This window comes from Odontesthes bonariensis, chromosome 13 (genome assembly GCF_027942865.1).
Source record: "Odontesthes bonariensis isolate fOdoBon6 chromosome 13, fOdoBon6.hap1, whole genome shotgun sequence".
Classification (NCBI taxonomy): Eukaryota; Metazoa; Chordata; class Actinopteri; order Atheriniformes; family Atherinopsidae; genus Odontesthes; species Odontesthes bonariensis.
Window position 1 is genome coordinate 849,006 of NC_134518.1, and position 16,141 is coordinate 865,146.

At 45.3% G+C, this 16,141-nt stretch overlaps 1 protein-coding gene across 1 annotated transcript in view; it reads left to right on the forward strand.

The window, feature by feature from the left end:
- ugl (ureidoglycolate lyase) overlaps positions 1–16,141 on the forward strand; it is a 46,696-nt gene that overhangs the window by 12,196 nt on the left and 18,359 nt on the right. The window contains exon 5 of the mRNA XM_075480449.1: positions 5,849–5,959. Within this exon, the coding sequence (XP_075336564.1) occupies positions 5,849–5,959 (111 nt within the window). The remainder of the gene's footprint in view (positions 1–5,848; positions 5,960–16,141) is intronic.

The window sequence follows — 16,141 nt, forward strand, 5'->3', positions numbered from 1 at the left end:
TCTGTTTCAGAGTGTCTGCTTCAGAGTGTCTGTTTCAGAGTGTCTGCTTCAGAGTGTCTGCTTCAGAGTGTCTGCTTCAGAGTGTCTGCTTCAGAGTGTCTGCTTCAGAGTGTCTGTTTCAGAGAGTCTGTTTCAGAGTGTCTGCTTCAGAGTGTCTGCTTCAGAGTGTCTGCTTCAGAGTGTCTGCTTCAGAGTGTCTGCTTCAGAGTGTCTGTTTCAGAGTGTCTGTTTCAGAGTGTCTGCTTCAGAGTGTCTGCTTCAGAGTGTCTGCTTCAGAGTGTCTGTTTCAGAGTGTCTGTTTCAGAGTGTCTGTTTCAGAGTGTCTGCTTCAGAGTGTTTGTTTCAGAGTGTCTGCTTCAGAGTGTCTGTTTCAGAGTGTCTGTTTCAGAGTGTCTGTTTCAGAGTGTCTGCTTCAGAGTGTCTGTTTCAGAGTGTCTGCTTCAGAGTGTCTGTTTCAGAGTGTCTGTTTCAGAGTGTCTGTTTCAGAGTGTCTGCTTCAGAGTGTCTGTTTCAGAGTGTCTGCTTCAGAGTGTCTGCTTCAGAGTGTCTGTTTCAGAGTGTCTGCTTCAGAGTGTCTGTTTCAGAGTGTCTGTTTCAGAGTGTCTGCTTCAGAGTGTCTGTTTCAGAGTGTTTGTTTCAGAGTGTCTGTTTCAGAGTGTCTGCTTCAGAGTGTCTGCTTCAGAGTGTCTGTTTCAGAGTGTCTGTTTCAGAGTGTCTGCTTCAGAGTGTCTGTTTCAGAGTGTCTGCTTCAGAGTGTCTGCTTCAGAGTGTCTGCTTCAGAGTGTCTGTTTCAGAGTGTCTGCTTCAGAGTGTCTGCTTCAGAGTGTCTGCTTCAGAGTGTCTGTTTCAGAGTGTCTGCTTCAGAGTGTCTGTTTCAGAGTGTCTGCTTCAGAGTGTCTGTTTCAGAGTGTCTGTTTCAGAGTGTCTGCTTCAGAGTGTCTGCTTCAGAGAGTCTGTTTCAGAGTGTCTGCTTCGGAGTGTCTGCTTCAGAGTGTCTGCTTCAGAGTGTCTGTTTCAGAGTGTCTGCTTCAGAGTGTCTGCTTCAGAGTGTCTGCTTCAGAGTGTCTGCTTCAGAGTGTCTGTTTCAGAGTGTTTGTTTCAGAGTGTCTGCTTCAGAGTGTCTGTTTCAGAGTGTCTGCTTCAGAGTGTCTGCTTCAGAGTGTCTGCTTCAGAGTGTCTGTTTCAGAGTGTCTGCTTCAGAGTGTCTGTTTCAGAGTGTCTGTTTCAGAGTGTCTGCTTCAGAGTGTCTGCTTCAGAGTGTCTGTTTCAGAGTGTCTGTTTCAGAGTGTCTGTTTCAGAGTGTCTGCTTCAGAGTGTCTGCTTCAGAGTGTCTGTTTCAGAGTGTCTGCTTCAGAGTGTCTGCTTCAGAGTGTCTGCTTCAGAGTGTCTGTTTCAGAGTGTCTTTTTCAGAGTGTCTGCTTCAGAGTGTCTGCTTCAGAGAGTCTGCTTCAGAGTGTCTGTTTCAGTTACTGTTTCAGAGTGTCTGCTTCAGAGTGTCTGCTTCAGAGTGTCTGTTTCAGTTACTGTTTCAGAGTGTCTGCTTCAGAGTGTCTGCTTCAGAGTGTCTGTTTCAGTTACTGTTTCAGAGTGTCTGCTTCAGAGTGTCTGCTTCAGAGTGTCTGTTTCAGTTACTGCTTCAGAGTGTCTGCTTCAGAGTGTCTGCTTCAGAGTGTCTGTTTCAGTTACTGTTTCAGAGTGTCTGCTTCAGAGTGTCTGCTTCAGAGTGTCTGCTTCAGAGTGTCTGTTTCAGAGTGTCTGCTTCAGAGTGTCTGCTTCAGAGTGTCTGTTTCAGAGTGTCTGTTTCAGTGTCTGCTTCAGAGTGTCTGCTTCAGAGTGTCTGTTTCAGAGTGTCTGCTTCAGAGTGTCTGTTTCAGAGTGTCTGCTTCAGAGTGTCTGCTTCAGAGTGTCTGCTTCAGAGTGTCTGTTTCAGAGTGTCTGTTTCAGAGTGTCTGCTTCAGAGTGTCTGTTTCAGAGTTTCTGTTTCAGAGTGTCTGTTTCAGAGTGTCTGCTTCAGAGAGTCTGTTTCAGAGTGTCTGCTTCGGAGTGTCTGCTTCAGAGTGTCTGCTTCAGAGTGTCTGCTTCAGAGTGTCTGTTTCAGAGTGTCTGTTTCAGAGTGTCTGTTTCAGAGTGTCTGCTTCAGAGAGTCTGTTTCAGAGTGTCTGCTTCAGAGTGTCTGCTTCAGAGTGTCTGCTTCAGAGTGTCTGCTTCAGAGTGTCTGTTTCAGAGTGTTTGTTTCAGAGTGTCTGCTTCAGAGTGTCTGCTTCAGAGTGTCTGCTTCAGAGTGTCTGTTTCAGAGTTACTGTTTCAGAGTGTCTGCTTCAGAGTGTCTGTTTCAGAGTTACTGTTTCAGAGTGTCTGTTTCAGAGTGTCTGCTTCAGAGTGTCTGCTTCAGAGTGTCTGCTTCAGAGTGTCTGCTTCAGAGTGTCTGTTTCAGAGTGTCTGCTTCAGAGTGTCTGTTTCAGAGTGTCTGTTTCAGAGTGTCTGCTTCAGAGTGTCTGCTTCAGAGTGTCTGCTTCAGAGTGTCTGCTTCAGAGTGTCTGTTTCAGAGTGTCTGCTTCAGAGTGTCTGTTTCAGAGTGTCTGTTTCAGAGTGTCTGCTTCAGTGTCTGCTTCAGAGTGTCTGTTTCAGAGTGTCTGCTTCAGAGTGTCTGCTTCAGAGTGTCTGCTTCAGAGTGTCTGTTTCAGAGTGTCTGTTTCAGAGTGTCTGCTTCAGAGTGTCTGCTTCAGAGTGTCTGCTTCAGAGTGTCTGCTTCAGAGTGTCTGCTTCAGAGTGTCTGTTTCAGAGTGTCTGCTTCAGAGTGTCTGCTTCAGAGTGTCTGCTTCAGAGTGTCTGTTTCAGAGTTACTGTTTCAGAGTGTCTGCTTCAGAGTGTCTGCTTCAGAGTGTCTGTTTCAGAGTGTCTGCTTCAGAGTGTCTGCTTCAGAGTGTCTGTTTCAGAGTGTCTGCTTCAGAGTGTCTGCTTCAGAGTGTCTGCTTCAGAGTGTCTGTTTCAGAGTGTCTGCTTCAGAGTGTCTGCTTCAGAGTGTCTGCTTCAGAGTGTCTGCTTCAGAGTGTCTGCTTCAGAGTGTCTGTTTCAGAGTGTCTGCTTCAGAGTGTCTGCTTCAGAGTGTCTGCTTCAGAGTGTCTGCTTCAGAGTGTCTGTTTCAGAGCGTCTGCTTCAGAGTGTCTGTTTCAGAGTGTCTGCTTCAGAGTGTCTGTTTCAGAGTGTCTGTTTCAGAGTGTTTGCTTCAGAGTGTCTGTTTCAGAGTGTCTGTTTCAGAGTGTCTGTTTCAGAGTGTTTGCTTCAGAGTGTCTGTTTCAGAGTGTCTGTTTCAGAGTGTCTGTTTCAGAGTGTTTGTTTCAGAGTGTCTGCTTCAGAGTGTCTGTTTCAGAGTGTCTGCTTCAGAGTGTCTGTTTCAGAGTGTCTGTTTCAGAGTGTCTGTTTCAGAGTGTCTGTTTCAGAGTGTTTGCTTCAGAGTGTCTGTTTCAGAGTGTCTGTTTCAGAGTGTCTGTTTCAGAGTGTTTGCTTCAGAGTGTCTGTTTCAGAGTGTCTGCAAATATAATTACTTCAGTTTTATTCTTGTTCAGCTGGAGGAAGTTGTGTGACATCCAGTTGTTTATTTGGTCAATGCAGTGATATAGTGAGTTCAGAGGGGCGTAGTCATTGGGGGATATAGATAAATAGAGTTGGGTGTCGTCAGCATAACTATGGTAATTTATTGAGTTATTGCTGATAATTTGTCCGAGTGGCAACATGTAGAGGTTAAACAATAGTGGTCCCAGGATAGAGCCCTGGGGGACCCCGCAATTTTGTGATATTGGTGATGAGGTATGGCTTCCAATGGCAACAACTAAACTTCTTTGTTGGAGGTATGATTTTAACCAGTTTATCACTATGCCAGAAAGACTAACCCAGTGTTCCAGTCTATGCAGCAGTATGGTGTGATCAACTGTGTCAAATGCTGCACTTAAGTCTAATAGGACCAGGACTGATGCTTTACCGGCGTTCAGACGTATGTCATTCATCACCTTGGTGAGAGCTGTTTCGGTGCTATGATTGGCACGGAAACCAGACTGAAACTCATTGAAATAGCTGTTTGATGTTAAAAAGGAAGTTAATTGGTTAAAAACAATTTTCTCTATTATTTTACCCATGAATGGTAAATTTGATATGGGCCTGTAGTGGTTCAGTACCAGTGCATCCAGGTTGTTCTTTTTCAATAGGGGTTTTACAATTGCTTCTTTCAAACAAGCAGGAAATGTGCCGGTTTGTAGTGAGGTATTGATGATCTGGAGAACATCATGACAAAAGAGGGGACAACAAACACTGTAACACCATTCAAAGGATACCCATTGGAACAGGGAGACACGAGTTAATGACCACAATAATGTCACATATACATAATATAATTTGAGAAATTAAACGGGGGAAAAAGAGAGTAAAGTGAGGAAAGGTGTGACAGATGAGGCCCCCCAGCAGTCTGGGCCTATAGCAGCTTAACTATGGGATGTTTCAGGATCACCTGAGCCATCCCTAACTATAAGCTTTATCAGAAAGGAAAGTTGTAAGCCTGGTCTTAAAAGTGGAAAGGGTGTCTGCTTCCTGGACATTTACTGGCAGCTTATTCCACAAGAGAGGAGCCTGATAACTGAAGGCTCTGCCTCCCAAACAGGCAGCTGGTTCCACAGAGAGGGGCCTGATAACTGAAGGCTCTGCCTCCCATTCTACTTTTAGAAACTCTGGGAACCTCAAGTAAACCTGCAGTTTGGGAACGAAGTGCTCTGTTAGGAAAATATCTTACAATGAGATCTTTAAGATATGATGGAGCTCGGTCATTAAGAGCTTTATATGTGAGGAGAAGAATCTTAAATTCTATTCTGAATTTAACAGGGAGCCAATGAAGAGAAGCTAAAACTGGAGAAATATGATCTCTCCTGTTAGTTCTCATCAGAACTCTGGCTGCAGCATTTTGGATCAGCTGGAGGCTTTTCAGAGAATATGTGGGACAGCCCAATAATAAAGAATTACAGTAGTCCAATCCTGAAGTAACAAATGCATGGACTAGTTTTTCTGCATCACTCTGAGACAAGATGTTCCTGATTTTAACAATATTACGAAGATGAAAGAAGGCAGTCCTAGAAACCTGTTTTATATGCGAGTCAAATAATAAGTTCTGGTCAAAAATAACTCCAAGGTTCCTCACTGTTGGATCGTATTTTCCGGACTATAAGTCACATCAGTAAAAAAAATGCATCTTAAAGAGGAAAAAAACATATATAAATCGCATTTATTTAGAAGACCAAGAACAGACATTTAATCTGGAAAGGCAAGTTATTCAGCTAAACAACAGCACACAGAACAACAGGCTGAATAGGTGTTGTTCTGTTCATTATTCACCATTATTGTAACGTAACACATGAACAGTTATTCAGCTAGATAGAGAGGCGCTAACACCAAGGCCCGTCTGCAAAGTCATTTCTATTCATCTCCTTGGAAAGGATCAGGGAGAGGCATGGAGACGGACCTGCACCGCTGGTTATCCCCCCGGCAGTGGGCTGTTCCAGCACCCACCCCCGGCAGTGGGCTCATCCCTGCAGCTCGGCCATCTTGCTTTCAGCCTGCCATCAGCTTTCTTTGTTTTCATCAACCTCTTTTAGAGCTCAAACTTGTTGAACTTTTAAGCAGCACAACATGTCAAATGAAGCCGTCTACATTTTAGCCATCAATGAAATGACCAAAGACTGATATTTCCATTAAGCAAGGCTGAAATTTAATATAAGTGATTATTATCAAGCAACATGTGCTAAAAATGATCATAAAATGACTAGTTCATAGATAATAGTAGACATTTCCTGTTTCCTTTCAACAGGTGGAGGGAAAGGAGGCTCCTGGTCCTCTCTTTGACTTTGGACTCCTCATGTTTCACTGTGGACAGACACTGTTTAAACACAAAAGTGGACCTTTTTTCTACCTGTCAAAAGTAATGCACACACAGACACGCACCATTCTTTTAACAACCTGTCAACCAACTTGGACAAAGAATAACCTCGATGCACCTTTACGCACATTCTTACTGTATGGAAAAGCATGCAGTGGCCAGCCTGAGAGCTCTCTCACTACCCTACACCACTTAGAAAAGTGACATTTCTCTTCTCTGCTGTTCAAAGCCGGTTCTGATCCCACTTTCAGTTTCATCTGTACCTGACCCGGGTTGATGAAACACCACCCAGCAGGTAGCAAACTGAAGTAACAGCCAGCAGCAGATTACAGATATCTCTTCAAGCAATAATTAAAAAGGAACAGAATAATAAAACATACACACTGGTTATAATCCAGTCTTCACTTGTTTCATTCCTCTGGGTTTTGTTTACATGTGACTAACTATTGCTCATTTCAATAAGCTTTTCCAAATATGAATAAGTTGGGCTTTTTCTCTCCATTTCTTATCATAGCAGAATTGCTGTGGCGCTACTAATGATATATTATTGACAAACTTCTGAATAAGAAAAAAGATCAAAGCGAACAGCAGCAAGAAGTTGTAATATTAAACATGAAACAACTGGAGATAGAACATTATTTTTTTTTCTCAAATGAAATGAACCACACAATAAAACTGCTGATGAGCCAGAGAAAGGGAGTTTCAGCTTCCCACTTCTGAGGAACAGTGAATGCAGCATGATGCCAGGTTCTAGGTGCAGATGAAGCTCGGGAGGCTGGACAATCCCAGTGAAGTACAGAGTGTGATGTTCAGTGGCCCGCAGAGCTGAGGGGCTCACTGAGTGGAACGTTTTCAGACCTATACGGTCCAATACAACCTGACAGAGTTGGGATTTTCACTCTGTGACTTCAAACACCCAAATTTACGCTCCCAAACACTGGAAACATTTATTTCATCATAAGTTCCGTTTCAATGTCACCAGCCTAAATCCCTGCAGTGCACAGCATCGTTTCAGGCTCAGGCCTGGTGTCTGTTTCAGAGTGTCTGTTTCAGAGTGTCTGTTTCAGAGTGTCTGTTTCAGATTGTCTGCTTCAGAGTGTCTGCTTCAGAGTGTCTGCTTCAGAGTGTCTGCTTCAGAGTGTCTGCTTCAGAGTGTCTGCTTCAGAGTGTTTGTTTCAGAGTGTCTGCTTCAGAGTGTCTGCTTCAGAGTGTCTGCTTCAGAGTGTCTGTTTCAGAGTGTCTGTTTCAGAGTGTCTGCTTCAGAGTGTCTGTTTCAGATTGTCTGCTTCAGAGTGTCTGCTTCAGAGTGTCTGCTTCAGAGTGTCTGCTTCAGAGTGTCTGCTTCAGAGTGTTTGTTTCAGAGTGTCTGCTTCAGAGTGTCTGTTTCAGAGTGTCTGTTTCAGAGTGTCTGCTTCAGAGTGTCTGTTTCAGATTGTCTGCTTCAGAGTGTCTGCTTCAGAGTGTCTGCTTCAGAGTGTCTGCTTCAGAGTGTCTGCTTCAGAGTGTTTGTTTCAGAGTGTCTGCTTCAGAGTGTCTGTTTCAGAGTGTCTGCTTCAGAGTGTCTGTTTCAGAGTGTCTGCTTCAGAGTGTCTGCTTCAGAGTGTCTGCTTCAGAGTGTCTGTTTCAGAGTGTCTGTTTCAGAGTGTCTGCTTCAGAGTGTCTGCTTCAGAGTGTCTGTTTCAGAGTGTCTGCTTCAGAGTGTCTGCTTCAGAGTGTCTGTTTCAGAGTGTCTGTTTCAGAGTGTCTGTTTCAGAGTGTCTGTTTCAGAGTGTCTGCTTCAGAGTGTCTGTTTCAGAGTGTCTGTTTCAGAGTGTCTGTTTCAGAGTTACTGTTTCAGAGTGTCTGCTTCAAAGTGTCTGTTTCAGAGTGTCTGCTTCAGAGTGTCTGTTTCAGAGTGTCTGCTTCAGAGTGTCTGCTTCAGAGTGTCTGCTTCAGAGTGTCTGCTTCAGAGTGTCTGTTTCAGAGTGTCTGCTTCAGAGTGTCTGCTTCAGAGTGTCTGTTTCAGAGTGTCTGTTTAAGAGTGTCTGCTTCAGAGTGTCTGCTTCAGAGCGTCTGCTTCAGAGTGTCTGCTTCAGAGTGTTTGTTTCAGAGTGTCTGCTTCAGAGTGTCTGTTTAAGAGCGTCTGTTTCAGAGTGTCTGCTTCAGAGTGTCTGTTTCAGAGTGTCTGTTTCAGAGTGTCTGCTTCAGAGTGTCTGCTTCAGAGTGTCTGTTTCAGAGTGTCTGCTTCAGAGTGTCTGTTTCAGAGTGTTTGTTTCAGAGTGTCTGCTTCAGAGTGTCTGTTTCAGAGTGTCTGCTTCAGAGTGTCTGCTTCAGAGTGTTTGTTTCAGAGTGTCTGCTTCAGAGTGTCTGTTTCAGAGTGTTTGTTTCAGAGTGTCTGCTTCAGAGTGTCTGCTTCAGAGTGTCTGCTTCAGATTGTCTGTTTCAGAGTGTCTGCTTCAGAGTGTCTGCTTCAGAGTGTCTGCTTCAGAGTGTCTGCTTCAGAGTGTCTGTTTCAGAGTGTCTGTTTCAGAGTGTCTGTTTCAGAGTGTCTGCTTCAGAGTGTCTGCTTCAGAGTGTCTGCTTCAGAGTGTCTGCTTCAGAGTGTCTGTTTCAGAGTGTCTGCTTCAGAGTGTCTGCTTCAGAGTGTCTGCTTCAGAGTGTCTGCTTCAGAGTGTCTGTTTCAGAGTGTCTGTTTCAGAGTGTCTGCTTCAGAGTGTCTGCTTCAGAGTGTCTGCTTCAGAGTGTCTGTTTCAGAGTGTTTGTTTCAGAGTGTCTGCTTCAGAGTGTCTGCTTCAGAGTGTCTGTTTCAGAGTGTCTGCTTCAGAGTGTCTGTTTCAGAGTGTCTGTTTCAGAGTGTCTGTTTCAGAGTTACTGTTTCAGAGTGTCTGCTTCAAAGTGTCTGCTTCAGAGTGTCTGCTTCAGAGTGTCTGCTTCAAAGTGTCTGCTTCAGAGTGTCTGCTTCAGAGTGTCTGCTTCAGAGTGTCTGCTTCAGAGTGTCTGCTTCAGAGTGTCTGTTTCAGAGTGTCTGTTTCAGAGTGTCTGCTTCAGAGTGTCTGCTTCAGAGTGTCTGCTTCAGATTGTCTGCTTCAGAGTGTCTGCTTCAGAGTGTCTGCTTCAGAGTGTCTGCTTCAGAGTGTCTGCTTCAGAGTGTCTGTTTCAGAGTGTCTGTTTCAGAGTGTCTGCTTCAGAGTGTCTGCTTCAGAGTGTCTGCTTCAGAGTGTCTGCTTCAGAGTGTCTGCTTCAGAGTGTCTGTTTCAGAGTGTCTGTTTCAGAGTGTCTGTTTCAGAGTGTCTGCTTCAGAGTGTCTGTTTCAGAGTGTCTGTTTCAGAGTGTTTGTTTCAGAGTGTCTGCTTCAGAGTGTCTGCTTCAGAGTGTCTGTTTCAGAGTGTCTGTTTCAGAGTGTCTGCTTCAGAGTGTCTGCTTCAGAGTGTCTGCTTCAGATTGTCTGCTTCAGAGTGTCTGCTTCAGAGTGTCTGCTTCAGAGTGTCTGCTTCAGAGTGTCTGCTTCAGAGTGTCTGTTTCAGAGTGTCTGTTTCAGAGTGTCTGCTTCAGAGTGTCTGCTTCAGAGTGTCTGCTTCAGAGTGTCTGCTTCAGAGTGTCTGCTTCAGAGTGTCTGTTTCAGAGTGTCTGTTTCAGAGTGTCTGTTTCAGAGTGTCTGCTTCAGAGTGTCTGTTTCAGAGTGTCTGTTTCAGAGTGTTTGTTTCAGAGTGTCTGCTTCAGAGTGTCTGCTTCAGAGTGTCTGTTTCAGAGTGTTTGTTTCAGAGTGTCTGCTTCAGAGTGTCTGCTTCAGAGTGTCTGTTTCAGAGTGTCTGCTTCAGAGTGTCTGTTTCAGAGTGTCTGTTTCAGAGTGTCTGTTTCAGAGTTACTGTTTCAGAGTGTCTGCTTCAAAGTGTCTGCTTCAGAGTGTCTGCTTCAGAGTGTCTGCTTCAAAGTGTCTGCTTCAGAGTGTCTGCTTCAGAGTGTCTGCTTCAGAGTGTCTGCTTCAGAGTGTCTGCTTCAGAGTGTCTGTTTCAGAGTGTCTGTTTCAGAGTGTCTGCTTCAGAGTGTCTGCTTCAGAGTGTCTGCTTCAGATTGTCTGCTTCAGAGTGTCTGCTTCAGAGTGTCTGCTTCAGAGTGTCTGCTTCAGAGTGTCTGCTTCAGAGTGTCTGTTTCAGAGTGTCTGTTTCAGAGTGTCTGCTTCAGAGTGTCTGCTTCAGAGTGTCTGCTTCAGAGTGTCTGCTTCAGAGTGTCTGCTTCAGAGTGTCTGTTTCAGAGTGTCTGTTTCAGAGTGTCTGTTTCAGAGTGTCTGCTTCAGAGTGTCTGTTTCAGAGTGTCTGTTTCAGAGTGTTTGTTTCAGAGTGTCTGCTTCAGAGTGTCTGCTTCAGAGTGTCTGTTTCAGAGTGTCTGCTTCAGAGTGTCTGCTTCAGAGTGTCTGCTTCAGAGTGTCTGCTTCAGAGTGTCTGCTTCAGAGCGTCTGTTTCAGAGCGTCTGCTTCAGAGTGTCTGCTTCAGAGCGTCTGCTTCAGAGCGTCTGCTTCAGAGTGTCTGCTTCAGATTGTCTGCTTCAGAGTGTCTGCTTCAGATTGTCTGTTTCAGAGTGTCTGCTTCAGAGTGTATGTTTCAGAGTGTCTGCTTCAGAGTGTCTGTTTCAGAGTGTTTGTTTCAGAGTGTCTGCTTCAGAGTGTATGTTTCAGAGTGTCTGCTTCAGAGTGTCTGTTTCAGAGTGTTTGTTTCAGAGTGTCTGCTTCAGAGTGTCTGTTTCAGAGTGTCTGCTTCAGAGTGTCTGCTTCAGAGTGTCTGTTTCAGAGTGTCTGCTTCAGAGTGTCTGCTTCAGAGTGTCTGCTTCAGAGTGTCTGTTTCAGAGTGTCTGTTTCAGAGTGTCTGTTTCAGAGTGTCTGCTTCAGAGTGTCTGCTTCAAAGTGTCTGCTTCAGAGTGTCTGCTTCAGAGTGTCTGCTTCAAAGTGTCTGCTTCAGAGTGTCTGCTTCAGAGTGTCTGCTTCAGAGTGTCTGCTTCAGAGTGTCTGCTTCAAAGTGTCTGCTTCAGAGTGTCTGCTTCAGAGTGTCTGCTTCAAAGTGTCTGCTTCAGAGTGTCTGCTTCAGAGTGTCTGCTTCAGAGTGTCTGCTTCAGAGTGTCTGTTTCAGAGTGTCTGTTTCAGAGTGTCTGCTTCAGAGTGTCTGCTTCAGAGTGTCTGCTTCAGAGTGTCTGCTTCAGAGTGTCTGCTTCAGAGTGTCTGTTTCAGAGTGTCTGCTTCAGAGTGTCTGCTTCAGATTGTCTGCTTCAGAGTGTCTGCTTCAGAGTGTCTGTTTCAGAGTGTCTGCTTCAGAGTGTCTGTTTCAGAGTGTCTGCTTCAGAGTGTCTGTTTCAGAGTGTCTGTTTCAGAGTGTCTGTTTCAGAGTGTCTGTTTCAGAGTTACTGTTTCAGAGTGTCTGCTTCAAAGTGTCTGTTTCAGAGTGTCTGCTTCAGAGTGTCTGTTTCAGAGTGTCTGTTTCAGAGTGTCTGCTTCAGAGTGTCTGTTTCAGAGTGTCTGTTTCAGAGTGTCTGTTTCAGAGTTACTGTTTCAGAGTGTCTGCTTCAAAGTGTCTGTTTCAGAGTGTCTGCTTCAGAGTGTCTGTTTCAGAGTGTCTGTTTCAGAGTGTCTGCTTCAGAGTGTCTGCTTCAGAGTGTCTGCTTCAGAGTGTCTGCTTCAGAGTGTCTGTTTCAGAGTGTCTGCTTCAGAGTGTCTGCTTCAGAGTGTCTGTTTCAGAGTGTCTGTTTAAGAGTGTCTGCTTCAGAGTGTCTGCTTCAGAGCGTCTGCTTCAGAGTGTCTGCTTCAGAGTGTTTGTTTCAGAGTGTCTGCTTCAGAGTGTCTGTTTAAGAGCGTCTGTTTCAGAGTGTCTGCTTCAGAGTGTCTGTTTCAGAGTGTCTGTTTCAGAGTGTCTGCTTCAGAGTGTCTGCTTCAGAGTGTCTGTTTCAGAGTGTCTGCTTCAGTGTCTGCTTCAGAGCGTCTGTTTCAGAGCGTTTGTTTCAGAGCGTCTGCTTCAGAGTGTCTGCTTCAGAGTGTCTGCTTCAGAGTGTCTGCTTCAGAGTGTCTGCTTCAGATTGTCTGCTTCAGAGTGTCTGCTTCAGATTGTCTGTTTCAGAGTGTCTGCTTCAGAGTGTATGTTTCAGAGTGTCTGCTTCAGAGTGTCTGTTTCAGAGTGTCTGTTTCAGAGTGTCTGCTTCAGAGTGTCTGCTTCAGAGTGTCTGTTTCAGAGTGTTTGTTTCAGAGTGTCTGCTTCAGAGTGTCTGTTTCAGAGTGTCTGCTTCAGAGTGTCTGCTTCAGAGTGTTTGTTTCAGAGTGTCTGCTTCAGAGTGTCTGTTTCAGAGTGTTTGTTTCAGAGTGTCTGCTTCAGAGTGTCTGCTTCAGAGTGTCTGTTTAAGAGTGTCTGTTTCAGAGTGTCTGTTTCAGAGTTACTGTTTCAGAGTGTCTGCTTCAGATTGTCTGCTTCAGATTGTCTGTTTCAGAGTGTCTGCTTCAGAGTGTCTGCTTCAGAGTGTCTGCTTCAGAGTGTCTGTTTCAGAGTGTCTGTTTCAGAGTGTCTGCTTCAGAGTGTCTGCTTCAGAGTGTCTGTTTCAGAGTGTCTGCTTCAGAGTGTCTGTTTCAGAGTGTCTGTTTCAGAGTGTCTGCTTCAGAGTGTCTGTTTCAGAGTGTCTGTTTCAGAGTGTCTGTTTCAGAGTGTCTGCTTCAGAGTGTCTGCTTCAGAGTGTCTGCTTCAGATTGTCTGCTTCAGAGTGTCTGCTTCAGAGTGTCTGCTTCAGAGTGTCTGCTTCAGAGTGTCTGCTTCAGAGTGTCTGTTTCAGAGTGTCTGTTTCAGAGTGTCTGCTTCAGAGTGTCTGCTTCAGAGTGTCTGCTTCAGAGTGTCTGCTTCAGAGTGTCTGCTTCAGAGTGTCTGTTTCAGAGTGTCTGTTTCAGAGTGTCTGTTTCAGAGTGTCTGCTTCAGAGTGTCTGTTTCAGAGTGTCTGTTTCAGAGTGTTTGTTTCAGAGTGTCTGCTTCAGAGTGTCTGCTTCAGAGTGTCTGTTTCAGAGTGTCTGCTTCAGAGTGTCTGCTTCAGAGTGTCTGCTTCAGAGTGTCTGCTTCAGAGTGTCTGCTTCAGAGCGTCTGTTTCAGAGCGTCTGCTTCAGAGTGTCTGCTTCAGAGCGTCTGCTTCAGAGCGTCTGCTTCAGAGTGTCTGCTTCAGATTGTCTGCTTCAGAGTGTCTGCTTCAGATTGTCTGTTTCAGAGTGTCTGCTTCAGAGTGTATGTTTCAGAGTGTCTGCTTCAGAGTGTCTGTTTCAGAGTGTTTGTTTCAGAGTGTCTGCTTCAGAGTGTATGTTTCAGAGTGTCTGCTTCAGAGTGTCTGTTTCAGAGTGTTTGTTTCAGAGTGTCTGCTTCAGAGTGTCTGTTTCAGAGTGTCTGCTTCAGAGTGTCTGCTTCAGAGTGTCTGTTTCAGAGTGTCTGCTTCAGAGTGTCTGCTTCAGAGTGTCTGCTTCAGAGTGTCTGTTTCAGAGTGTCTGTTTCAGAGTGTCTGTTTCAGAGTGTCTGCTTCAGAGTGTCTGCTTCAAAGTGTCTGCTTCAGAGTGTCTGCTTCAGAGTGTCTGCTTCAAAGTGTCTGCTTCAGAGTGTCTGCTTCAGAGTGTCTGCTTCAGAGTGTCTGCTTCAGAGTGTCTGCTTCAAAGTGTCTGCTTCAGAGTGTCTGCTTCAGAGTGTCTGCTTCAAAGTGTCTGCTTCAGAGTGTCTGCTTCAGAGTGTCTGCTTCAGAGTGTCTGCTTCAGAGTGTCTGTTTCAGAGTGTCTGTTTCAGAGTGTCTGCTTCAGAGTGTCTGCTTCAGAGTGTCTGCTTCAGAGTGTCTGCTTCAGAGTGTCTGCTTCAGAGTGTCTGCTTCAGAGTGTCTGTTTCAGAGTGTCTGCTTCAGAGTGTCTGCTTCAGATTGTCTGCTTCAGAGTGTCTGCTTCAGAGTGTCTGTTTCAGAGTGTCTGCTTCAGAGTGTCTGTTTCAGAGTGTCTGCTTCAGAGTGTCTGTTTCAGAGTGTCTGTTTCAGAGTGTCTGTTTCAGAGTGTCTGTTTCAGAGTTACTGTTTCAGAGTGTCTGCTTCAAAGTGTCTGTTTCAGAGTGTCTGCTTCAGAGTGTCTGTTTCAGAGTGTCTGTTTCAGAGTGTCTGCTTCAGAGTGTCTGTTTCAGAGTGTCTGTTTCAGAGTGTCTGTTTCAGAGTTACTGTTTCAGAGTGTCTGCTTCAAAGTGTCTGTTTCAGAGTGTCTGCTTCAGAGTGTCTGTTTCAGAGTGTCTGCTTCAGAGTGTCTGCTTCAGAGTGTCTGCTTCAGAGTGTCTGCTTCAGAGTGTCTGTTTCAGAGTGTCTGCTTCAGAGTGTCTGCTTCAGAGTGTCTGTTTCAGAGTGTCTGTTTAAGAGTGTCTGCTTCAGAGTGTCTGCTTCAGAGTGTCTGCTTCAGAGTGTCTGCTTCAGAGTGTCTGCTTCAGAGTGTCTGTTTCAGAGTGTCTGTTTCAGAGTGTCTGCTTCAGAGTGTTTGTTTCAGAGTGTCTGCTTCAGAGTGTCTGTTTAAGAGCGTCTGTTTCAGAGTGTCTGCTTCAGAGTGTCTGTTTCAGAGTGTCTGTTTCAGAGTGTCTGCTTCAGAGTGTCTGCTTCAGAGTGTCTGTTTCAGAGTGTCTGCTTCAGTGTCTGCTTCAGAGCGTCTGTTTCAGAGCGTTTGTTTCAGAGCGTCTGCTTCAGAGTGTCTGCTTCAGAGTGTCTGCTTCAGAGTGTCTGCTTCAGAGTGTCTGCTTCAGATTGTCTGCTTCAGAGTGTCTGCTTCAGATTGTCTGTTTCAGAGTGTCTGCTTCAGAGTGTATGTTTCAGAGTGTCTGCTTCAGAGTGTCTGTTTCAGAGTGTCTGTTTCAGAGTGTCTGCTTCAGAGTGTCTGCTTCAGAGTGTCTGTTTCAGAGTGTTTGTTTCAGAGTGTCTGCTTCAGAGTGTCTGTTTCAGAGTGTCTGCTTCAGAGTGTCTGCTTCAGAGTGTTTGTTTCAGAGTGTCTGCTTCAGAGTGTCTGTTTCAGAGTGTTTGTTTCAGAGTGTCTGCTTCAGAGTGTCTGCTTCAGAGTGTCTGTTTAAGAGTGTCTGTTTCAGAGTGTCTGTTTCAGAGTTACTGTTTCAGAGTGTCTGCTTCAGAGTGTCTGCTTCAGATTGTCTGTTTCAGAGTGTCTGCTTCAGAGTGTCTGCTTCAGAGTGTCTGCTTCAGAGTGTCTGTTTCAGAGTGTCTGTTTCAGAGTGTCTGCTTCAGAGTGTCTGCTTCAGAGTGTCTGTTTCAGAGTGTCTGCTTCAGAGTGTCTGTTTCAGAGTGTCTGTTTCAGAGTGTCTGTTTCAGAGTGTCTGCTTCAGAGTGTCTGCTTCAGAGTGTCTGCTTCAGAGTGTCTGCTTCAGAGTGTCTGTTTCAGAGTGTCTGCTTCAGAGTGTCTGCTTCAGAGTGTCTGCTTCAGAGTGTCTGCTTCAGAGTGTCTGCTTCAGAGTGTCTGTTTCAGAGTGTCTGTTTCAGAGTGTCTGCTTCAGAGTGTCTGCTTCAGAGTGTCTGCTTCAGAGTGTCTGTTTCAGAGTGTTTGTTTCAGAGTGTCTGCTTCAGAGTGTCTGCTTCAGAGTGTCTGTTTCAGAGTGTCTGCTTCAGAGTGTCTGTTTCAGAGTGTCTGTTTCAGAGTGTCTGTTTCAGAGTTACTGTTTCAGAGTGTCTGCTTCAAAGTGTCTGCTTCAGAGTGTCTGCTTCAGAGTGTCTGCTTCAAAGTGTCTGCTTCAGAGTGTCTGCTTCAGAGTGTCTGCTTCAGAGTGTCTGCTTCAGAGTGTCTGTTTCAGAGTGTCTGTTTCAGAGTGTCTGCTTCAGAGTGTCTGCTTCAGAGTGTCTGCTTCAGATTGTCTGCTTCAGAGTGTCTGCTTCAGAGTGTCTGCTTCAGAGTGTCTGCTTCAGAGTGTCTGCTTCAGAGTGTCTGTTTCAGAGTGTCTGTTTCAGAGTGTCTGTTTCAGAGTTACTGTTTCAGAGTGTCTGCTTCAAAGTGTCTGTTTCAGAGTGTCTGCTTCAGAGTGTCTGTTTCAGAGTGTCTGTTTCAGAGTGTCTGCTTCAGAGTGTCTGCTTCAGAGTGTCTGTTTCAGAGTGTCTGCTTCAGAGTGTCTGCTTCAGAGTGTCTGCTTCAGATTGTCTGCTTCAGAGTGTCTGCTTCAGAGTGTCTGCTTCAGAGTGTCTGCTTCAGAGTGTCTGTTTCAGAGTGTCTGCTTTAGAGTGTCTGCTTCAGAGTGT